Below are 25,134 nucleotides of genomic sequence, written 5' to 3' on the forward strand. Positions count from 1 at the left end.
AAAGACGAGGACTGGCCTGACCTTATCATGTTTGAAAAATGGCTATCACGAATTGCATTCGTGCATGAAGGTTTTTCAGCGTTTAAAGAGGAACGCAAAGAAGAAGACCGACGCAACGCAAATAGAGAAAAACAATTCTCGAAGACATCGAACTTCAGTGCAAGTTCAAACCTGCAAGAAACCAAGCAGACGCAAAGCGATCACTGCCCATTAGCCGATGGCACTCACAAAATTTGGAACTGTCCATCATTCAAAAACATGAGTGTGAATGATCGATACGTGGCAGTGAGGAGAGAACGCTTATGTTATGGATGTCTGCGAAAAGGACATGCAATCAAAGATTGCAAAGTCAAATTGTGCGGTATAACCGGATGTACCAAAAAGCACAACAGACTGCTACACTCAGAAAACCGAATGGACGAGGGTAGTCACGCAGTTAACGTAAGCGCAGCAACAATCAACCAGAGTAACCAAATTACTAGTTTTCTTCAAATAGTTCCAGTATCGGTTCAGAGTGGTGGTAACAGGCTGACTACCTATGCTTTCCTCGATAGTGGGTCAACAGTTTCATTCATCGACCAAAGTGTCAAGAATCAACTACAAGCCAAAGGCACGGACGTTACCTTGAACATAGCTGGCATACATGGGACGCAAGATTTGAGGACAGAGAAGGTTCCTATCACAATAAAGGGACTACATTCAAAGGTGCATTCGATTGAAGCGTTTGCACACCCATCAATCTCGTTGGGAAACACAACATATGACTACAAGGAACTGAAGAACAAATTCAGACACCTGAAAGTTCTCACTAACAGAACATTCAACCTGATGGAAGTAGGCATCATACTTGGACAAGATGCCTACAAAATTCAACGTCCATTGGACTATAAGATTGGAACACGAAGTGAGCCTTTCGCCGTCTTAACAGAATTAGGATGGGTAGTCAGTGGTCCCATGACAGGCAAGAACAGTCAAAATGTTTGTCATTTTGCCTTCACAGAAGATGTGAAAGTGGCAGAAAATATCCAATCATGGTGGGACACAGAAACTTATGCTTCCAAAATAAATGTTGTAAGTCAATCAAAGAAAGAGAAACAAGCTCAGAAGTTTCTAGAGAGCACTACAAAGTTTACAGGCGAGCGGTACGAAGTGGGCATGCTCTGGAATGAACCAGAACACAGTCTTCCAAACAACTACGGCTCAGCCCTTGGTCAGCTCTACTCACTGGAACGAAGATTCCAACGAGACCCAAATTTAAAAGAATTGTATCAATAGTCAATTGATACAGATGTTGAAAAGGGATTTGTGAAGATCCTTGGTAAATCGGAAGTCAAAGGCACTTTCGGAAGAGAGTGGTATTTGCCACACCATCCAGTACTAAACCCCAACAAACCGGGTAAAGTTCGCCGTGTTTGCAACGCTGCAGCAAAATACAAGGATGTATGCCTAAATGACAAGCTGTTAGCCGGACCCGATCTACTACACGGATTGATAGGAACAATATTCAGAATTCGAGAAGGACCAATTGCCCTAACCGCAGATATTGAATCCATGTTTCTGCAAGTGCAAGTTCCTGAACGGGATAAAAGCTGCTTGAGATTCTTGTGGCGACCAACAATGAACGAACCTGTGCAAATTTACGAGTATCAACGTCATATTCAACACACAGAACGCAACGTAGTAGCCGCAGAAAACGGCTGAAAGTATAACTCAGCAAAATATTGCAAAACAAAATGTCTTGAGCAGTAAATAACGTGTTACTGTGTCTTGAACTAGAAATATTCCTGAGCAGTAAATTGTTACTGTGTCTTGTATTCAAAATATTATTCTTGAGCAGTAAATTCTGTTACTGTGTCTTGCATCAACGAATTATTGGAGCTGAAATTCAACTGTTACAACCCCAACTTCTGGTATTCTCAACTTGTGAGTACAAACAGCAAAAGCCAACCTAGGTTTAAATTTAAATATTTTTGCACAAACAGGTCTTAGACATATATCTTTGTCTTCGATTTGTTTTTTCTATCGGATTGAATCTGTATACATAAAGAGATCCCGTATTGTGTGATCTGTAGCAATCCAGTTTAAATTGATAGTTGAAAAAACTAAGATCAGCGAATAGTTACGAACTAAAATAGTTAATGCAACGGTAAGTACAGCAGAGCGGATATACAGTTACAAAAGCGAACTGCATAAACGAAGTATCCGGACAGATTTTGTAACCACTCAGAACGAACTGGGCGGTGTAAAACTTTCTTTGTGAAACACAAGGAGAGCAGCCGTTACAACTTAAGCTCCACCTATGAAAAGACTTGAGCTCGACCATAACTAGGTACCTCGGCCTTGTAATTTTAGTCAATATTGCCCCCCCCTCACTAGACTTTTCTCCGTGAGTCGAGGTCTAGACCTGGGTTCTCATATTCTTTTCTCTCACGAAAACATAAAACGATCATTTATGATTTTTTTGAAGTCATGCAAGGATCGTATTTGAAAACCTATACACTATTTTTGGTTATCTTTACACTACTTTTCACCAAAATATCGAAAAATATTGATTATTGTTTTAAAAGTAACGTTTATCAGTATTTTGTCGCAGTAATGAGAGACAGCAGGTTATATTATTATTACTTTTTATTATTACAGCAGGTAATATTGTGATGATGAATAAGAATTATATAGCATCATAAATTGTTTCATGAATCAGAAATGAATGCTTTATCGATAACAAGTCCGCAAACCATCACTGCCAGTAAAATACTCAATCGGCTGTAGATCTTGAAGTCAGCGTCGAAATCCAATTCAAATACGACGAAATCAGATGCGTTGTAGACTCTGATGAACACTCCCTCATCGCTTGATATCAGGTCAAATTTGAGCGCGCCTTTGAATGCATTAGCCATTCTGCTCAAGTCGTTTGTTGCCTCGATGAAGAAATATCTCATCGCTAAACACAATTGTAGCAATAATATGAAGTAACTTGACGTGCGAAGGGGGAGGGGGGGGGGGGTGCTAGGCAGGCGCATCTACTGTGAAAATGGAAGCAAAGTCTAGCGCCACGTTTTGGGTCAAATTAAAGATTAGCGTGGAAAATTTGGGTAAATTCCTGCTATTCAATAAAGCTGAGCTGAAAATATTTTCATAATACTATTAAGCCGAAGGGGGTAAAAAACTTCACTAGGCGAAAAGAGATTTTTTAGTCATTAGGCAAAAACTACGAGCTAAATTATTGTGAAAAATAAGCAAATATAAATATTGGTAATATATTGCAGTCAAGTGACTATAACAACAGACTTTGTAGAAAAATAGCTTTAAAAACAATTAAAAAATTGACCACAGTTTTCGAATTTAGATCATTTTCACAATGTAGTTTAACTCCATCATCCCCAATTTTCCGTACATTTCTTCAGCTGGTAGTTGTAAATTATTTAAATTGAAGCTGATAATTAGTAATTTCAAATTTTCATTACACGATCCCTGTTTCTTTTGCTAACATCAAAATCATTTGCAGTAATGACTGTGAGAAGATCGAGATACAAAACATTGACAAAATGGGACAATTTGCATGTAATTGCAACTCTTTTGCATGTAAAGACTACTGCTAGAAAAGTCGAAGGACAAATGATCGAAAGGACAACAGATCGAAAACAAACATTGGGACAAAAAGATGAAAATGAAATTATTCAAGCTGCGTATTGGCCAATCAGATTGAAGTGTTCACTTATAAAACAACATCTAGCGTGATCGGATGTGATATTTTGTTCAGTTGCGATAGGTTCATATCAAATCCTACAGGACAATAAGTCATGTACATGTTTCGTGAGGAACGGCCAGAAGCGCTAATCTTATGGTTGCTCGCGAATAGAGATTAACTTTCGGCCTAATGCCCAATTTTTCTGTTTTCGATCTGATGACCAATCATCTGTCTGAAACACTTGGCAACTTCGCATGGACTTTCGAGTAACTCATTTAACTGTTTTAGTTGTTATTCGCCTGATTTTTGTAATACTTTGGTTCAGGATTTTTGCCAATTGGATATAAAAATTGGTGAACGCAAAGTTACTCGAAGTAAAAGTAAGTGCACATAAATGCAAAGCGAACGTTGTGTAAGTGTAATTAGTCTTACAGAAATATTAGACTGTTTACCGTTACAATCAAGATTGCGCATAGTTTTTTTTTCATTTGTGGCTTTCCAGTGTACCACGGAGAATAAGATACACGATTTTTGAACAACTAGTACTAGTGGGCTTAGCAGACCACTTTCCATGGCCATGCCTCTCATCTTCTCTGGGATGTAATAATGAAATGCGGGCCGGTTGTCGTGAAGTATCTGTGACTGCGAAGCGCATACACAGGACCGCCAGAGACAACTTATAAAGTAAATATCTTGCAAATTGTTCGGCTTATTAGATCCATTTTTCAAAAATCGGCTTGCCTGCCTATCAGCTTGCTTGACCGCGACTTTAATTATTTCGTCTTTTACGATTCGTTTAGCTAGTACATAATAAAAGTTAATTTCTGAAATACTGGGTTATAATTGGTTGAAACCTTTTGGGTCTCATTTCATGAAGTATATATAGTTGGTTCAAAAAATAATTTATTAATCAAATTGCGGCTCGTCGGCTGTTTTCGTTTAATTTTGGCTCTTTTTGAAATGGCCACAATGGTACCCAAATTGAGAGTATTCACAATTATGCTAACGTCTAAGAGTGCCGAAACAGGCATTTTGAAATTGCCAAAAATGGCAATACCAATTAATTATAAATTATATGCTAGCGGAAATAACTTTCAAAGCGACCAGGGCACGCTGATCTCTAGTTCGGTTGTGATAGATTTGGCGACTTGTAAGAGAGCCGAAGTTAAAAGAGCCGATTGAAAGAGCCGAAGATTTATTGAAGTTATTGGTCGATAAATTAAGATAAATTTTACAACCAATCAAGTTGCCTTCTGAAATGAGAGTGCCAAATTCTCAACCAATCAATACCGAGTATTTGAGAAATGAAATTTTAATATTTTTTAGTAAAACAAATTGAAATCGAATTAATAATAAATTATCTTGAAATTATCGCAATTTAAGGGACCTGATATTAAACTATCACAACCGAACATGAGATTAATCAACCCAATTAGCTACTTTTCTTGGTAAAAATCATCAAAAAATTTCAGATAGTTAAAAGCAACATTTTGCTTTCGGCTTCTTCGAATTAAATTTGTTTTTAGCTCTCTTTATACTCGACTCTTTATAACGTCTGCTAAATAACCGATAAACTCTTATTAAGTCCCACGTGGCGTTAAGGCATGGCCATTGTCTACTTTTAAATTTATCTCGCTTCAATTATTTTGCCTTAATAAAAATCTCATCCCCCGGTTGAAACCATTTCTTTTCATATACTATTTGGTTGAAAATACCTGTTTTCGGAATCCATTTTTATAACATGTATATGTTCAATTTCCTGGTTTTTTAATTTCCGGTTCCTCATATTTGATGTTTCTCGCTTAACATTCTATGAGAAGCTAAAACAAATCGATAGATAAACAGTTTTTCTGTTATTATTGTTGTACGTCGAAAAAATAAGGTAATTTTGTATGTTCAGTTTATTTGGCTCAGATATGTTTAAAGAAATATCTTAAGCATATTATAGATTATTTGGGAGCTGACAGTTATCTTCTCCAAGAAAATTAAAAAAAAACGTTTGTTTTTCAAATTGATGAGACGAAAAATCTCAATCATTGTTGCTTCTTACCCCAAACAATTGAACCAAATAACTTTCAAATACTTTCAAATAGATAATCAGATCAATATTCAAGAGTTTATTGGCACTCCTTTTCTTTTTCCCAAAACTTATGTTAGAGACCATTCACTAGAAAAAATTATTTTTGTACAACCACTTGCAAGCTACAAGTGTCTTAATTGAGTGAAATTTGTACGTACACTTTTCTAGTGTCTAGAGAGATTTTGTTTATCTAATAAATTTTTTGTTCATCTAATAATATGCACTTTTGTCTCTTTTAAAAAAATAATGTGTTAATATTGTAACAATTTTTCAACTAACATAATAACTGTGAAGTACACTGCCTGGAAATTTACACAAATCTGTAAATACTCAGGTAATTCAGTGTTTCTTATTTTATTTTCAGGCATTCTGTCCTATGCCTGATTTCAGATGAGTTCTTAAAATCATCACTCAATCTGACCTCAAAGTACTAAAAGTAAAGCTTTCAATAAGGATTTGCCTATAGTTTTGATTTACTAGTTTCCAAAAAGAAATTAATTAATGAGATTTTTTTTTAAAAAAATACATTACAGTCAGGTCCGTAAAATGCAGCAATTGCAAATTCTCCGTCTTGGTTTTGAAGATAGTTCATCTCTCCATAAATCAAAACCAAAACACATCTGGCACTACCACTGTTGTTGTAGTTGACGTCACAGCCGATCATCACTTGGTAAGAATTGGTAAGCAAATTGTTTGTTGAGTTGCCGACATGGTACCACGTGACAAGTAGTCCGAAGTCACATGAGAAGATTTGGTCGCCAAGATTTGAGTCGCAGAGTTCTCGATCTGCCGCTCCAGACAAAAGTCGGTAGAAAATTCCACTTTCAACTGAATCTTGATCCTATAAAATTGTCAGAACTATTTAGAGGTTTTCAAAAAGCATGAAATTCTATTGATAGTCAGTTACAAGTCGTTAGGTATACTGTTAGAAAACTTAGGAAATTAGAGCGAAATCTGCTCGGTGAAATTTCTAAAATTTCTTTCCAAAGAATTCATAAAAAACTTGAAAACTATTGAATCAAGTTTTTTTTTGATAAATCAGCAATCAGTTATACATAAAACATAAAACTGGTGGCTAGAAACGCAATTTTCTTGACTTTTTTAGTTCAATTTCAGGAAAATAAAAAAGATCCCTTCTTTTGTGATTCACAAGACAAGACATACCTCAGCCATTCAACATGCATGTCTTGTAAGATTTTATAAAGTATTTACGTAACATCATAACGTAATGCAATAATCTTGATGCAATAAGATTTGAAACGACGTTTGAAATTGTTCCAAGACAAGCAAAATAAAACCTTTTATTTTTTTTCAGAACAAGAATTAACTTAAAACATTGTTGAATGATTTGGGTACCTTAGAGGTTTTTTTTCTGATTCAGAGAAACTTCAAACCTAAATTCTAATTCCACTTCGTGATATTCACACTGGACACACCTTCTGCCTCTCCTGAGTTATTTGAGAATCAAAAGTGAAGAATAGTTGTTCATCAATCACGGTGTTGTTCATCAGAATAGATGATAATTGAAGGCGAAGTAAAAGAGCATTATCCGCATTTTTAACGATACTTTTCAATTACTGTCAATTCAATTTATACAATTCTTAAAATTGACATTTAAATTAATTGAGAAATGATCAAGTTTTTTTCATGCTAACTTAAGATTTCAACTCAAACTGTTTGGCGAATATCTGTTTTATTCAACCAATCTTTTGTAAATGATTTCCGCGAGAATGTGCTTTAATTACCCGAAATCAGGATTGCGCGAGTTTTATTAATAATTAATTGAGACTTATTTTCTGCACCGAACCTCCAAATAGTTATGGCATTCGTTAATGCTAATCAACAATAGGTCGTTTTAATCCTCAATTGAGGAGCTTTCCATTTTTTACCATTTAGGTATTCTTCAATTTCTGCCCTAGTCTAGACCTGGAATTATGAAAACGACAGATTCAAGGTATGAAAAGACTGTCCTCGACAGATATTGGGTATGAAAAGAATTTGTCTGGACCTAATGTGATGTCCTAGAATTTGGCTGGAACTAAAACGTACGTCCTGGAATTTAATTCAATATTTACACCCCCCCCCCCCCCCACCTCGAATTATTAGGTCTTTTCATAAATTCCAGGTCTAGACTAGGGTGCCTATCTCCCAACATGTTTTGCGGAATACGATGACGAGTGAGACTAACAATTGTCATACAAAAACGTTTTAATAGATTCAATTAAATTAAACAAATTAGCTCTCACTGAGTTAGGACTGTCAATGCACGCTGCTGCGACGTAGAATCTGGGTTTACTGTTTTGGTCAAAGTTGGACAAATCTTCACAATCCTTCACAAAAGAGTCGCATTCCTCGTCTTCGCTCAATAACACGATGTAACTTCTGGTAATGCAGACTTTTGTGATAGGAATGTTTCCTATAGTCAACACCACGTTCAGAAGCATTCCGACCACCGACTAAAAACAGCGTACAAACCCGGGTTGACCACCATAAACGAAACTTAGCAATAAAAAACATGATTGCCTTAAATTGGTCTATTATTCTGAAACAACTGCGAAACGGAGTGGATTATGCTCATTTATAATTTCAAATACTGGAAATGAAACCTGCTGAACCCAATAAAAGAAAATTAATAATCCTAAAACGCCTTATATGGACTTTTTAGAAACTTTCTAGCCAAACAAAGGTCGGGAAATATATTTTAAATTGTCAGATAAAGGGCGACTGGCGGTTTCCAGGACCACTCCTGTGCCTGATTGATCAGAATTTTTATTTCACTTTTATAGTTCCTTACTTACCATAAAACACTACAAAACTATTTTAGGGTGCTTTTATGGTTACCAATTTTCTACAAAAAATACAGACATTGTCAAAAACTGTTCTGTAATATTGCAAATTAGTTCCAAAACAATTTTGGTAGCAGTTAACGAGCAACAGAAAAAAATTCAAGGTGTCCAAGTTAACAAAAAAAAAATGAACAAATGAACACAAAGAACACAAATTTTTTATGGACATTTTATTCAGCAGTTTTTAAAAAACTTAGTTTGCTTCTATGTGTTGTTTTTCAGTTTTGTCTCAGACCTCACAACCTATGTGAGCTGTGAATCTGTCATTTTTGATTGTCTCAAAAAAGTTGTTTTTTTCCTATATAGAGCGGCAAAAAATAAGGACTTAGCGATATTTGCATAGTTTCGTTTCATTAACTTTTAGCATTCTATGACCTTAATAAACTATGTGAACAGAGAATCTACAAGTGATTTGTTTAACAAAAATTGGGTTTGAATTTCAAACAAAAGTCTCTTTCCCTCTCTATAGTCTTCAAAATTTAGGACTCCAATTGATATATGAAAATGCAGTTTTTTGTCAGTTGCTGGGTAACCTAACAACTCTAGCAACTATGTGAATTTCATACTCCTGGATATTTGCGCAAAACATGACATTTGGCAAAAAATGGAATTTAAAATTTCAACTCTTTTTTCCTCTTATGGAGGTCAAACCATAAGATTCTGTTTTCAAAAGCAAAATGTGCATTTGTGTCGAATTTTGTGTATCATACGAAAATTTTCAGTTATATAAATTCTGATCGAATCAGTTACAATTTTCATTAAGAAAAGCAATTTGATTTATTGGTTCACTAATTCCCTTATAAGTGAATGGTTCAGTTTTGTCTTGAAACATGGACTATCAAAAAAATGGACTATATATTGTTCCATATACGGTCTACCATTAAAAAAACTAAGCATTATTAAACTTAGAGGAGTTAATATATGGTCTACCAATGCCATAAAAAGTAGAAAAAATGGCATGGTTCAAAAATTGATGAAAATTTGCTTTGGAAACATACTTGACTTAAAAAGAGCATAAAATGGACCCTACCAAACTGCCATAACGTACACGGTTCTTTATGTCTTTAATGGACCATAACTGGGCCGTTCTATGGATATTAGGGAACTTTGCACTGTTCGTATTATGGTAAGTAAGTTCGGGACAGTTTTTCCTCATGAAGAGTAACTCTAGTTGACTTTTCCCGGCTTTGTTGTGAGATCTTTGAAAATTGTTGCATAATTTTGTGCTACACAACGTAATCTTGGATGATTCGGGCAACAAATTTTTCAGACCTGGTATAAGAACCAGTTTTGGCAGGAGGCAGCACAAGATAAATGGTAATATAAGCTCTCACAAAGCATTATATATTCGTACAATAAAAGCAATAGGACTGCTACGGTAATTGAAGACACTTTTATGCTCTTCTTGTAACACACCCCAGTGTTATTATAAACGCTCATTTTTTTCGTTAATAGACAAAGTGGACAAATGAAAAATTTTCCAAAACATTAGCTGGTCATTATATTTATAACCTTTATAAACGTATTTATTAACACTTGAGGTCAATACAACTTCGTTGATGAATTTTTAATAGCCTGTAGCCTGCCAAAATTGAAAATTGAATTTTGGGTAACGTGAAACTGGCTGCTTGAATCTCTACCAAGATTTGTTGAAATTCAGTTCCGTTTTTTATTCCCATCAATGTGGCCCTCACTTAATTGAGCAAATTTGGACCAGTAATGTATCAGAACGTTCTTCACTTGACTCTTAGAGATGAAACTTCATTTGCCAGAATTACGACCAGAAAAAAAGTGCCAGACTTTCTCCTGCATATTTTACAGGTAATATTAAAATATTACCTGAACTTCCTGCTAAGAAAAAAATGATCTCAATCTCCTGAAATTTTCTACTGGGAAGATTTGCTTTGTTATCCTTTTTTCGTTTTCAAACCTTTTTGTGCATATAGCTCTTCTGATTATTTTTTATATCCATTTCACGCAATTTTTCTGCGAACAAATTGAAAATTTCATTTTACTCAGAATTGCGTACAAAGCCAGTGCATGATTGGGATCTTTTGTTACAAGCTTCAAGACCACAGACTTCAAAAAGCAGGATTTTGACAAAAAGTTAAAATTCATTGAAAAATATAGCAATTTCCAATATTTGCCAATTATACTTCATGTAAATTTGAGTACCATTAAACCTTACAGCAAATTTCATAAACTTTCTTCCGTTGGAGTCTGTTTATTTGTCTTTTATAGCGAGTTTCATAAGAATTGAAATGCAAGCGGACGTTCGCAAAATTCTAGGAAAGCATATGAACATCAATTAAATCTGAACCCGGGTTGACCACCATAGATGTTTTTCTGGAAACCATACGAAAGACATGCATGGTTGTGTGGCTTCTTTGATACCATACATAAGACCATACACAAATTTAAAGATGATCTCATATGACTTCCTTCGGATCACCTAGTACAACGAAGTATATCGTAGTTGCCATTGACATTCAACAAGAAAGTTTTTTTCTATGGTGTCTTGTGTACCATATCCAAGAATAGAGACTTTTATGGCCCATACAAGATCATAAAACTTTTTTGTGCAATATCATTTTTTGACTCCAAATGTCTTTTCACACCTTAGAGGGTTTCAGACGGAACAAAATGTTAAACCATTTATGGTTCTTAGAAACCTTAACAAGAACGTAAAAGAAATTTTGGCCCTTCTTGAATGGAACCATCTATGGTCTTGCGTATGGTTCTCAAGAACCATTTCTGGTCTTTTATGGTTTAAAAGAAGGGTCAACCCGGGAGTGTTTTATATTTGAACTTTGAAAGGTTCCCTAACGTTTCAACTTCATGCTACGGACTATAAACACTAAAAATGACACCTGATCTTAACTGTTTCACAGCAAGGATTGCCGACTTTTGTAGTTTTGTAGATTGAAATATAGTTTTTGATAGTTAGTTTCGTAAAATTTATGCTATGGACTATAGAAAACGAAAAAAATTTTATCCACAAACTTTTATGTGTCCGTCAATAAATGCGTCCCCGTTGAATTCCATTAAAGCTGCATTGTCATCCTCGCAATCAGGAGCAATTCCAGTGCAATCAGACGTCTGGAATTCTGTTAGAATGTCTTGAGAATCTCCATCCTGACTCAGTTCGTACACCCACAGACCATTCTTTCTCTCTCCGTCTATCAGCACATTGCCTGGTCCAAGCAGAACTGATGCGACAGTCGATCCGTTAGAACTTGGGTGCATCCATTTGTTGACTAAAATAGAGCTAAGTATAAGGAAAGACAGATGTATAGCGTGCCCCCTGAAGATGAAATCTAGTCTGACCCATAAAGTTGAAACAATCGAACGTTTGAAAAACTCGAAAACATGCAATTGAACATGCAATTGTGCACGCAAATGAGCAATGTGAACAGTGTTTTTTAAAAGGTTCGATTATTTCAACTTTATGAAGCACGGCATACATCTGTCTGCACTTATATATAGTAAGTCCCATAAAGTTGCAACGCTATCGAACGTTTCAAAGGTCAAAGTTCAAACTTAAATCATGTAGAGATCAGAACTTTTGTTGTTCATTTGAACGTCAGAAATTTTTCGAACGTTCGCTTGCGTTACAACTTTATGGGACTTACTATATATAGTAAGTCCCATAAAGTTGCAACGCAAGCGAACGTTCGAAAAGCGCGGGGCATGCAAATGGGCAGTGCATTGCTAGATATCTGCATGTTTTAAATTTGAACTTTGACCTTTGAAACGTTCTATAGCGTTGCAACTTTATGGGACTGACTATAGCGTGTCCCGTAAAAATGATATGATCGAACCAATCAAAAACAGTCTACACGTTGCTCATTTGAAGGAATTCTCAATTGCATGTTTTGGAGTTTTTCAAACGTTTGATTATTCCAACTTTATGCAATAGACTATACATTAGTTTGACTACAGCGTTTGACCAATGTTGGCTGCAATGATGGTACCACGTGAAGTTTCAGAAGCAAAAGAAATGGCAATAATCACCACCGGGACTCAACGCCAAGTCAATTTCAATGCTGGGCAAGGCTAATTGGAAGTCTCATTTCATTACTGACTAGCATGTCCAAAAACGCTATCTGGATGCATCTTACCTTGAAACTTTAACAGTCAAAAATCTCACTGAGGAATTATTCGTGATAACTGTTGTACATGCGATCATTTCAATGATTTTTTTGAAAAACTTCTTTAGACACGCCAACAAACAATGAACAAGGGGAGCCAATTATGTCAAAGAAAGGCTTTGCGCGAGCTAAGAGTAATAGACGTTCTCACAGAGCATTAAAAAACCAAAACATATAGATTGAGGTATAAAGAGGTAGAGAAAGATCGATAGCAGCAGAAATATATAGAGTCGGAGAGCAATTAGATTTAAAAACAAGAAAAAAACCAAAAGACAGAACAAAATAAGATTGAAAGCAGAGAAAGAAAACAAAAAAGTCACAGAGAAAGCCAACGGGAGCAAAAAGCTCAAGAAAAAGGAATTAACGGGAAAAAGAGAACAAAAAATCGAAATTGAAGACAGAGAAGAAAGCATACAATGCAAACAGAACCATCAAAACATCAGAAACCCAACGCAAAAAAAAACAAAAGCAGGCAAAAAATTGAGTCAAGAACCGACAAAAAAGAAAAAGTTAGTAAACAACCGAGAAGAGAAAAAAAAGAGATAGAGAGAGAAAGCAGGAAAAAGAGAAAAAACGCAAGAAAAAAACACGCGATAGGATGAAGGAAAATGGGACATCAAAAAGAAAGAAGCCAAAATCATGAGAGAGAGAGAGAGAGAGAACAAGAACAGCGAGATACTGAGCTAGCGCAAAAGGCAAAAATTTGAGTGCAAAAAGAAAATATCACAGAGAAGACACTGGAAGAGCAGAAAAATAGAAGATCGCACAACAGAAAAGAAACATAGAGAAGGAAACTGATGACAGGCAGAGATCAAAAGAGAAGATAAAACAAATCCTGTGTGAGACACTGAATTCCCCGTTCTCATAAAAAAGGATGAATGCGCTAATGAGATCACGATGGATGAGCCCAAGACGAGCAATGCGCTGATAAAAAGGAATCGTTGGCAAACCTTTGCGAATGCTTTTAAGAAGTCAACAAACAAAGAGCGGATTTAAAGGGCTGGCTAATGCCACCAACAATAATTTCCTCAAAAAATAAAGAAAAGTCATATACCAATCAAGTTCTGTATGCAATGATTTTATTAGTAACAGCCCTGAACAATAAGTCCTCTACTGAGCACTAAAAAATTTGTATTTGTTTGAAGACCCCAATTTTGTCATACATAATTTTTTGGCACCTATCATTGGTTTTTGTATCGGCAGCTTTTGGGTCTTTAAGACTTCACAAATTTCGTTCGGTGAATTCTTCTTTATTGAAAAACTTTCGTACAACGAATCTTTGACAAAACAAGTGCCATCATCCACCTTTTAATCCTTGACGTTTTCTGTGAGTGACTTTTCCTTCACAATTTTTCCAGGCAAACTTTTTTCAACAATAAGTTTTTGACAATGAATTACGAAAAACAATGGTTTTTTCGGTCATAAACCCTCTTTGTCTCGACACAATTTCGATCATATACTTCTTCAATATCAAACGCTTTTCGGTAGCAGACCGTTTTCCGAAGACCTTTTTGGTCGCAGACCTTTTTTTGAACAACTAATTAGCCAATGATTTCTTCGACACATCTTTTTTTTTATTGAAACACCGTTTATTGTATTTTTCTTTAACTAAAAAATTTCGGCAAGGTTTTTTCGCAAAGCATTTTTTGGTAGATGACACGACCTCATTGCACCATTTTGGGTCAATGACCTTTTGGCAAGTTTTTTCGGTCAATGACCTTTTAAACATTTTTCGGTCAATGAGTTCTTAGAAAAATTAATCTGTCAATGAGCTTAAAGCACTCTTTTTCGGTCTTTAACCCCAATTAAGCAACCGCTTAACCGTGCTCTTCGGTAATACTGTTAAAACATGCTGCTCAGTGATGCCTCTAAAACATGCCGCCTTATGTTTTCACGCGATTAATATATAGATTCAAAGCTATGACTTTGTCACTATTTACACTTGACAGTCTAAATCCAAGTCCTGGCCAAGACTTGGCAAGCCTAACTTCAAGTCTTGGCACGTCAAAAATAGTTCCAGGAAACCCCAACATTAGCCAAAAATTGTCAAAAATAGGTCCAGAAAAATCCATTTTTGTGAAAATTTGGCCAAAAACGGCCCATAGGTACATGAAATGACGCATTGTGACCTCCCGGGGTCCTAGAGTATTGTTTGGTATCAATTTTCAAGACGCCGGTTAAGTGGGTATGAACTAATTTCAAAATCGCGGCAGGCTTCGAAAGTTCTAACTTGAAAAAATTTGAAAAGTTGGTTTTGGCTTGAGAATAATCTTGCAAGTGTCAGACTTGTAAGACTTGTGACTAGACTTGCCCAGTACTGATATTGACTTGGAGTTCGGTCCGGACAAAAAAAGACAGTTCTGCTCCGGAAAATAACATTCTGACACATAGGGAATATTAGAAAAAGGGCAGCTGAGAACAAACTACTATAGCCTAAGGCTGTTCCGCTGCAGTTACGCGGAAACCACAAAAAATTACGAGCCAAGCACCAATACCATTAACTACCTACTTTGCAGAATGTAGCGACAAATGACAAACATAACCGACTAAGCGTAGGAAGAATTGCTCTCGTACGACTAGTGGGAGCTCTAATCAATTGCAGCCTGCCTCAGTCGGGGGGAGGGGCAGGGAGGGAGAGGGAGTTTAAATGGGACTAAGAAGTTCAATAGTGGGCTTCAAATAACCACATTAGAGGTTAACATATACCACTATTAAGATCTAAAGTAAAAAAATGGCACCAGTTTTGGCGCACTTTTCAGTTGACTTTTAGTGTTAAATTGCCGCCAATTGAGTTCAGCTGCTTGAAATTGTAACTGAGAGAGAATTTCAGATCCCGCGAAACGCAAAAAGTTAAGGGCGTAAAAAAGTCACTCGAAAAGTCAAAACGAATCGTCGAACAAAATAATCTCTACCCTAACTTGGACAAAATCAGAATATCGAAAAAACCACTACAAATAACAAAAATAGTAGACCAATATAACATAAAAAGCGTTAAAGTTTTTTCAGTTCAGGGGTGTGGGTAGGTGCTTGGTGGGGGGGGGGGGGTTGGTAGGTGGGGGCAGGTAGTAGGTGGTGGTGGGGGTGAAAAGATAGGTGGGGTGGGGGGTAGGTACGTTGAGGGGGGGGGGGGGGTAGGAAGGTACGGGGGGGTGGTAGGTACATGGGGGGGTAGGGTGTAGGTAGGTACGAGGGGGGGGGGGTAGGTACGTTGGGGTGGGGGGGGGGGGGTAGGTACGTGGGCGGGGTAGTTTTTTGGGGGGCGGGGTAGGTAGTTAACTGGGATCAAATCTTCTCAAATTGACCTCTTCATCTTGAATTATAGACTGTTACAAATTGCTATAAATTACAAACTAAGCTATTGTTAAAGTCCAATGTTCTAAAACAGAAGTCAACAATCAAAAACCGAGGCAAAAGCTCGAATAGAAAGAAGTCAAAATTCAAGTCATGAACAAACTTGTTTTCTGCTAAAAAAAATACCTGTAGAATATCAATACTCCTCTTCGAGTCGTAAAAAGACACACGTTTACATTAATTGCTATGAACTTCGTTCAAGTGCAATTAAAGACATGAATAGTTACCAATTACTATAATAGTGCCATTGTCGCTATATCCCACACTAAGAGTATCTTTTTTAGATATAGATATGTTCTGTTGAGTTAAAGAGGAAACATGGAGCAAATAGTCTATTTTTTTTCATAGTTGCGCTGGTTTTCTCGGTCAAGAAGTAAGGTATTATTGGCAATGTGAACTCGTACACAATGTTAAACAAACATTTGAAAACTTTGAGCTGAAAGTTTCATTTTAATTTTTCACCTCAGATCGTCTATTCAGAAGTTCTGAAACCTTCAAGTTTAACTATTGTTAATTAATACAGAGAACTGAATAAACTTTATAGAAACAAAAACCGACTGTCGGAAGAAGTGCTCTTGAAAGACAAGCGAGGAAATTTATTTCAGGGGCTGTAGCCTAGATAATTTTTCTTTAAGGGTGCAAAAATAGTTTATTAAGCCGGGATTCGAGCCACTGACATCCCACTCCCTGACCAGAAGCACTGCCCACTCGGCTATCAGGCCCTTCTCCTTGCAATGTTGGAATCAATTTTATTTTAGCAACACGCTTTACTTCGGAGTGAGAGCAATCGAGATCACTCAAAAATGAAAAATGAAAGCGTGAAAAAGTCACTTGAGAAGTTAAAGAATGTTCTAGAAGAAAAGCGAAAAATAGTCCAGCAGAAAATTTGCATAAAAAACCAATACGTTTAAAATAATTCCTACGAACTTCGATCAGGAGCAATTAAGAACATTTTTTATTGCTAAAAATAACGCTTTTATAAAATTTGAAATTAAAATTTCACTTGGTTTGCCGAGTGATTGCTGCACTCTTTTTTCACCACAGTTGTGAAATAGATGGCTCCCTATTTTTATGCCAATTTTTGCGAGTTACTAAGTTTACGCACTTCTCATTTGAACAGGAGAAACGTTGTTTGTTTAGATAATGAAATGTTTATACGAATTTCCTGTTTAAAAAACATCTGACTTTGCTGTCCTGCGTAAGGACAAAGTCAAAAGAAACATTTGTCCTTATTAGAGGCAATAACCAAAGATAAGCATATATTTTCCTTTTTGTAGATTATTTTATGGTTAATTTTGATAACAGACACTACAAAGAAAAGACTGTTTTTAACTACTCGGCTCCCCTTTATGAACAAGATCCAAAATTCTGCAAAATTGAGAAGTCCTTTTGGTAAAATTCACCGCATTGCCGAACAGAAGGCTTCCGGGTTGAGACGCTTCTTTCCAACAATTTGTTAGTACGTTGGCAGATGAGAGCACACAAAAATTTAAAGCCGGTTTGTTAGATTAGCACAACAAGGAAATTAGACAGAATTCTAATCAAATATTTCGAATAGTCGTCATGTTGAGTACTTCCTTTTGTATATTTCTTTCCCCGGTTTAACCAAAATCTATCGACTATTGCGGTGTCTAACTGTTTTTATTTTTCTCTGTAATGTATTGCAGCAAAAATAGATTCTGGAAAAGTAAAATTTTAGTAGTGAGTGTGAAAACAGAGCTATAGTAACAAATTCACTTGTATACTAAAACTGAGTTTACGTTATATTAGTGCAACTTTGCATAGCAAGTGAGTAATCCGGCTTCTAAAGAAGTGGTAGATCGAAAACGCAAAATTTATAACAAGTTTGAAAAGTGATAGTTTAATTTGTTTAGTTTACCAAACAGTTGTTCATATTTTTTCTGTGATCCATTTTTATTGAAAATTTTTTCAGTAATTTTGAATATATTCTAACGATGTTGCTTACTGCTCTCGAACTGAAGGCTGTTTTTTTTCGAAATCTGATTAAAATTACCCGGGATCATGAACCTGTAATCGTCATAATTGGGCCATTTTTTTAGTTGTCACGTCTTGAACCACAAATGTCAGAATTGCATAGATCTTGAGTCAATCTTTGACAACATCAAAAGATTAAAAGGCTATTATGATTAGTATTCCTTTAAAAAAGAAACCCTATTAGTCTGAACAGTAGTTAAATTCTAGAACCAAAAGAATATCCGAGAAATTGATTTTTCTTCTTTAGGCACATTACTGGTTTTTAGAAAAGGCATTTGAGTAATTACATTTGTCAAAACCTATATCAAGGCCCAAACAGTTTTGATAAGTGGTGACGAAACAGCCCACAATTACCGCCTCTGTTTGTCACCGCCTCAGTAAATTGTGACATTGAGCCTTCAGTTGACCATAACTCCAGCTCAAATACTTTTTGATAAAACTGTCTGCAACTGTGTTGTACAAGAAAAATTCAGACCGCGAAAGGTGGCCGCATTCACCATAAGATATTACGTTCGCTAAATATCTAAAAATATCTAAAATGTGAAAAATAATTTTAAAAGACTGCTACAAACATGCTCTGCTAATGCGCGGCAGATTTTTTTTATAAAAACTAATGTATCAAGAAACTATGCTTAAACAGAACTATTTGCTTTTGTAACATTGATATTGTAGACATAATCAGGACTAGTTGCATAAATTAAAACGACCATTTATGATCTTGGAAAATTAAAATGAGCCTAATTGTTTTTTTTTTGCTTTTATGCTCTTTGAGGTTGAGATTAAAATTCGAGTAACGGGCATCTAAAATTGGGCTTTAAGGGTTTATCCCGTTTCTATTTCTGATTTCGTTATTTGATACTGACTCTGTTTATTTTGAATTGACTTGCTGAGCAGCTGCTATCCAAAAACACTTATAGCAGAATGAGAGAAGAGTGAAACTAGAGAAGTTAAAAAGATTTCACGCAAAATATTGAAAAAGTTGTGAACTAAGGTACAAGGAAAAATTTTTATTCGACGAAGTAAAAAAACATAGCAGGACAAGTCCTGACGCACAATTCAAAGAAATTTCACTGACTAAACCACAAACTAGACCCAAAACGGACTATGAGTGAATTTGGAAAACCAACTCGAAAAAAAATCAGATCAAAATATAAACAAAAAACGGAAAACCAATGTCAAAATGCCACATATGTACAAAAAACCACTAGCGAGAAATGAAAATTTCGTTCAAACAAAAACTAGGCCTATAATGAACTATGAAAGGATTGGGAAAACCATTTAGAAAAAATCCGATCCAAAAATCGAAAAAACAGTAAAAATCAAAGTGAAATTGCCGCATGTGAACAAAAAACCACTAGCGAGAAAGCGAATTTTTGTTCAAACACCGTTTTCTCACTACTTAAAATTTAGAGCGAAAAAATTTCACACCGCAAAACCACTCGCTTTTTCGCTCCACTTCCTGTTTCGGCGTGACCAAAATCACTACTCCAATTTGACTTCAAAAATCATGAAAATGTGTAAACAGATCTTAAAAAAAGACAGCTCCCCAATAAAATTCAAATTCTTTGAATTGAAAAAAAAATTAGGAGCACTATAATAGCCGACTAAAAAATTGAGGCGGCTATTAATCAAACGCGAAAAGAAGGCGAACGAGAATTTGATGAGAACTCTTAAAAAATGGTTACTTTCTATCGTTTTTAGACCCCAATTTCGACATTCTTGACCGCCAAATTTATTTGTTGATTTTAGTCTTACCTCTATCCGGATCATTAATGCCCACAGCCATGTACTCTACTGTTCTTTCCAAGTTCTGACTGTATCCATCAATGTTGTAGTATTCCATGACCAGAACACATTTGGTCTTATTCTCAGCCAGCGTCTGAAAAGCGAAGTCACAAGCAATGGCCATTTGGAAGTCATTCGTTGCTTCTGTCTCAACCGTTACTTCACGTCTGGTCCGTTTATAGAAGTACTCGTAGGATGACAACTCTTTCACCCACCGTACCGCAAATGCTTGGGTTGGTCTGAAAAACGGATCCAGCGACTGGAAAGCTGTCAACTCTTCTCCAGTTATGTTTTTGTACATTGTTCTGGACAGAATAGACAGGTAGTGCCGCTTGACCCGTTTCCGTTTATGGTCCGTTTCGAAAGGCATGATCAAACCGGGCGCCACAATTGTGGAGTTCTGAAGGTTGCATAAATCAGAGGGCGAATAAAGAATTTCTGGAGCGTCTGGACCTACTGTTAAGTAACCGTCGCTGCACGGGTAAAATTCTTGGAACAGTGCATTTCCAAGAAAAATACTTTGGCCAACATGCAAACTGTAATTGAAACAGAACCCACCGTACATGTCGACCACCTCGTCATCAGGGTGCCAGTCGCTCAAAATTCCCCCGAGATTCCTGGCTTCACAAAAGGGGGCTATACCTGGGCAGTTTGATCGCTCGTATGGCGTCACAAAATCTCCGGTTCCGTTCCAGTTCTGGTCCAGGTCAAATGCCCAGACACTGCGGGCAAACTCATATCCATCGAAGTATAGGAGACCTTGGGTGAGGTAGTAGGAACTGACATTTTGGGTCTGAGAAAAGTCAGGGCTCCATCGCATTGCTGAAGAAAAAATCTTGAACTTGACAAACTTAAATTCAAGAGAATGTTTGCCGAGAGCGTGCACATGAAAGAAGAAAGAAAGAATTTATTTCTCCAAAGAAATTTTATCCATACAAAATTTGACAGATTATCTCGGAGAGGACAGGAGGACGGGGCAATGTTGCCCTCTAGGTTCCTACCCTAGCTAAGTTGAAAGCAATTTGTGACGAAAAGTGATCGATTTTTTTAATTATGCTAAAATTTTCTAAGTTACATAACTCCTTCAGTGATTTTTTTAATGAAATGTGTATTGAGTGTTTGAGACGAAGAATCCGAGTTCATATATGTCTGTATGAGTGTGCATGTGCTTATGTGTGTATGCGCGTGCGTGTGTCTGTGTGGGTGTGTGTGCGTGCGTACGTGTGTGTGTTAATTTGTTTAAAAAAATTACCAGTTCATTATTCAGATCTGAGCAAAAAGCTAAATTTTAATTTTTTCAGAACATTTTTTCTACAAAGCAAGTAAATTTAAAAAAACTACGCTTCGTTTGGTGACAAATTATTGTCAAAAGATATTACTCGTTCTGAATACCATGACCATGTCGCGTTTTTTAAGTGAGTCAGCGTTTTGGATCGAACAAAAACACGTAGTTACTACGTGTTTTGATACAAAAATTACATTTAACTACAAATTTTAATCTAATGCGCTTAATTTTTATACGATAAAATTAGAAACCCTACGAAGTTTAACCAATTGGTTTTAACACGAACATGCTTCACGTCATTTTTTGTTTGCTAGATTTTTCTTCTGCCGAATATTATTTAATAATGGAAACTATATGGAGCAATTATTGTTCAGAGGGTAGAGATTTCTGAGGGTGCTAAAAAAACTCATGTCACGATCAGCCCCAACTACCCTTGGCAGAAGTTCATGACTATAACTTGAATAGATTAATGTTGAAAATCCTCAGATTGAAGTTGATGTTTTATCTCAAATTTAAAAGCAGTAGTAGTTTTTGTAGTTACACGTACTTTGTTACATAGTTACACGTAGTTTTTGAATAGAAAACATTCTAAAATTTCCAAAATTCCTTGAGTTTAGCTTGACTTTATCAAAAAAAGTTCGCACCAGCAATTAAGTACGGTCTCTTTTTTGTACAACTTTTTGGTTAATCATTTCATTGTTTCGTATTTTGAGGTAGTTGTAAAACAAAAAGGAGGAAGTCAATGAAAACTTCCTCCTCAAGCACACAATTGTTCAATAACATGATAGTAAAATTTAGCTTCCAAAAATGACCCTTTTGAAGTTACAGGATTAGGATAAATTTAATATAATTGTTCAGTCTCTAAAAATCCCGTTCGCCGAGAAAAATTTTCTTAATTGCCGAATATTTTTGCAAAGTTTCAAGAACAAGTCTGAGTTATGATTCCAATCAATTATTTTTTTGACAAGAGAGAATGATTTTCCTTGCTAGTTGAAATGTGTGATATTGATTTATTCATTAACTTTACTCGCCAATTCTTTTTAGGTTCGTTAGTATCTACATAAAAATACTTTACATTAAACTAATTATAAGAGTTCAGATGATTCAAACTTGGCAATGCCTTTTTCGGGTTTCAATTTAACCTATAATTTTTTGTCGAAAATATAAACTTACTATCGTCGAACAAATTGCTCTTGAGCGTCAGGTAGGAAAATTAAATTCAGAGGCGATGTAGCCTAGGGAACTTTTTATGGGTGCGAAAAGTACCCGCAAGGGAGGGTTTCTCTCCCGCTTTCTTCGAGTGCCAATCTGAGACCGTAACCACTAAGCTATGCTGATTATGGCATCTCATTGCTTTCAATCGTCTTTATGCTATCCACAGACTTAATCAAGCATGATAGAATAACTTGAGAAGTCAATTGCTCAAGCAAACGCAAGAATTCAAGCACAAAATGGCTATGCAAATATTTTTCATTAAAAAAGACAAATGTTTTCCATTATTGCTTCAAATTTTGTTTGAGAGCATCTAAAATTTCGTTCTAAAAATATTCGTCAAAATTATAAAGCCTCTTATAACATTTAAACCCTAACCAAGAGAAAGCCATCTGTTGAAATTTTGATGTTCTAAAGCCATTTTTAAAATTGATCCGCACGTGCTTGTTGGTGTGGGATTCTAAGGGAATGTAAAAATTCGATCGAAAGTGACCTCAATTGAGAAATAATAAAACTCGGACTTCTTTTAGTTGATATAGAAAAATCTGAGGTCAGTGGATTATACAAGTTCATACATTCGTATCTCGATGTTATCTTGTCATGCAACATGGCAAGATCTTGGCAAGATTTACCACGTTTTAACATACTTCTTTACTCAAAATTATATATCATGGCTAACAAGTTTCGTTTCACTGATTAAGTTCAATTAGGGGCGCAGTAAAGTGTTAGAGCGACTAACTTTGACTAGGGTTGTTCACGCCAACGGCCATGTATTGTATCTGCCCGCTCACATTTTGCTCAACATCGTCAAGTGAAAAATACTCAAGAATCAATGAACATTTTGTGATCCTGTCAACATTTCCTTCAATATCCAAAGTTGGATAGTGATAGTCGCATCCGATGGCCATGGAAAAAAAGTTGGACATGGTTTCCTGTTCGTCATAGTTACCCCAGTTGACAATAATGCCGTGATCAGGTTTCCAAAACGGGTCAACAGCCCCAAAGAAGTCTCGTTCGAAGGTGAACCCCTCGTAGTAAGCGTAAGTGTGGTTCCAACGAGGTAATCCGAGATCGTTAAAAGAGTTTATCAGACCCGCAGCGACAATAGTCGAAGTTCTCAACTTGTTGAAATTAGAGGGTCTGGTTAAAGACTGAGGCACCCCGCCGTCAATAGTTATGTAGCCCAAAGCACAAACGTGAATTTTTGTGACGTTGACAGATCCGATCATGAAGTCAACACCTTCGGTTAGACCTACAGGGTCACAATCGGGAGTTTCTGAGCGAAGTTCGAAATCCCAGGCATCGGGTATTACTCCAGTGGGCCCTACCAGTGCCTCGACCGCTTGCAACAGAGTTAAAACTGACCCGATGACCAACAAAAAGCGATAGGTAGTTTTTGGCATGATTTAATGTCAAGTTTGACCAACTGTTCAAGAAAACTTTTAATTTTTGCTATGAGGGACACAACGTGAAAACAAAAAGACGCTGGTTAATAAATTCTTAATCTTTTGTGATAACTAATTAGCATTCTTTGTGCTCTACAGTTTTCAAATCAATTTTATAAACCACATTCACCAAAAATTTTAATAACTTTTATCCATAACTTTTGATCAAACTTCTCGCGCACAAAATTGACATTTTTTTAGACGCTGTTTGATTGTATGTTCATGTATCTTCATTTAACATCGGAAAGTGAATTCACGACTCTTAGAGAGTCTGATCTCAGCTTCGTTAGCACTTATATTTTCAAATGCCACAAAATTGACAGATAAGACAGAATTTTTGATCAATTATAGTCAAAGTTCTGAATAGTTTTTCACATTATCCAATTTTTTGACAATTGTGAGAACATCTTAAGTACCATAGACTTGCGTTCTCTCGTTTACTCTGCCATTCAAACATTTTTGATCACAGTCTTGTATAGAGGTCTTGTTGAACCAGAGGTCAAAGTACCGAAATTGGATGAAAAATAATGTGTTAACGATTTTTGTCATTGTCAAACGTTCGCTTATTTACGAAAACAATTTCGCAAACATCTCGAAAACCCAGCAAAAGAGTAAGTTTTTGTTTGTTGCTGGATAAACTTGCAAACATAACCGCAAATGGAAACATAGCCGACAGATTGCCAGAAAATGGCCGCGATAGACGCTTGTGGGCTTCGATGGAATTGAAACAACTAAAGAAATAAGATAGACAGATTGACCATCAGTCCTTTAATAGACCAATAGACTTTTTCTTTAGATTCGGAGTGTCATTTTATGAGACACATACGCTCTAAAAGTGAAAAAATCCTAATAGAACTTTTTCAAAATTCATACTCGAAATCAAAAATTCACGTCTCTAATAGTCAAGAATTATGACATATACGTTTGGCACTATATAGATGAACGCTATTGATCTTTATTAACTAGTAAATGTTCCTTAAATTTAAAGTTCGTTAAATGAGTTCAGAAGTCATTTTTTTGAGTGAGGTAAGTCAGGCAATTGACCTAAAAGCAGAAAAATTGACGTCACGCACACAAACTGCTAAGCACTAGAAGTCAATGAAATAAAAAAAAAATAGCAGGACAAGTCCTGACGTACAATTCAAAGAATTTTCATTCACTTAACAAACAACTAGACCTAGAACGGACAATGGGTGAATTGGAAAACCATTTCTAAAAAAATCAGATGAAAAAAAAACAAAAAAAAACAGAAAATCAATGTCAAAATGCTGCTAGGGAGAACAAAAAACCACTAGT

The 25,134-nt window shown here is 36.1% G+C and overlaps 1 protein-coding gene across 1 annotated transcript; it reads right to left on the minus strand.

Moving 5' to 3' along the window:
* Window positions 1-2,443: 2,443 nt before the first annotated feature.
* On the minus strand, window positions 2,444-23,909 carry LOC142344247 (uncharacterized). Its single transcript, XM_075395809.1, has 6 exons — window positions 23,133-23,909; window positions 19,867-20,718; window positions 11,618-11,871; window positions 8,015-8,224; window positions 6,300-6,609; window positions 2,444-2,941 (listed from the first exon to the last, which is right to left on the minus strand). The coding sequence occupies exons 1-6, from the start codon at window positions 23,794-23,796 to the stop codon at window positions 2,691-2,693; spliced, it is 2,541 nt and encodes an 846-aa protein (XP_075251924.1). The 5' UTR covers window positions 23,797-23,909; the 3' UTR covers window positions 2,444-2,690.
* Window positions 23,910-25,134: the final 1,225 nt, after the last annotated feature.

This window comes from Convolutriloba macropyga, chromosome 8 (genome assembly GCF_964194025.1).
Source record: "Convolutriloba macropyga chromosome 8, txConMacr16.3, whole genome shotgun sequence".
Lineage (NCBI taxonomy): Eukaryota > Metazoa > Xenacoelomorpha > Acoela > Convolutidae > Convolutriloba > Convolutriloba macropyga.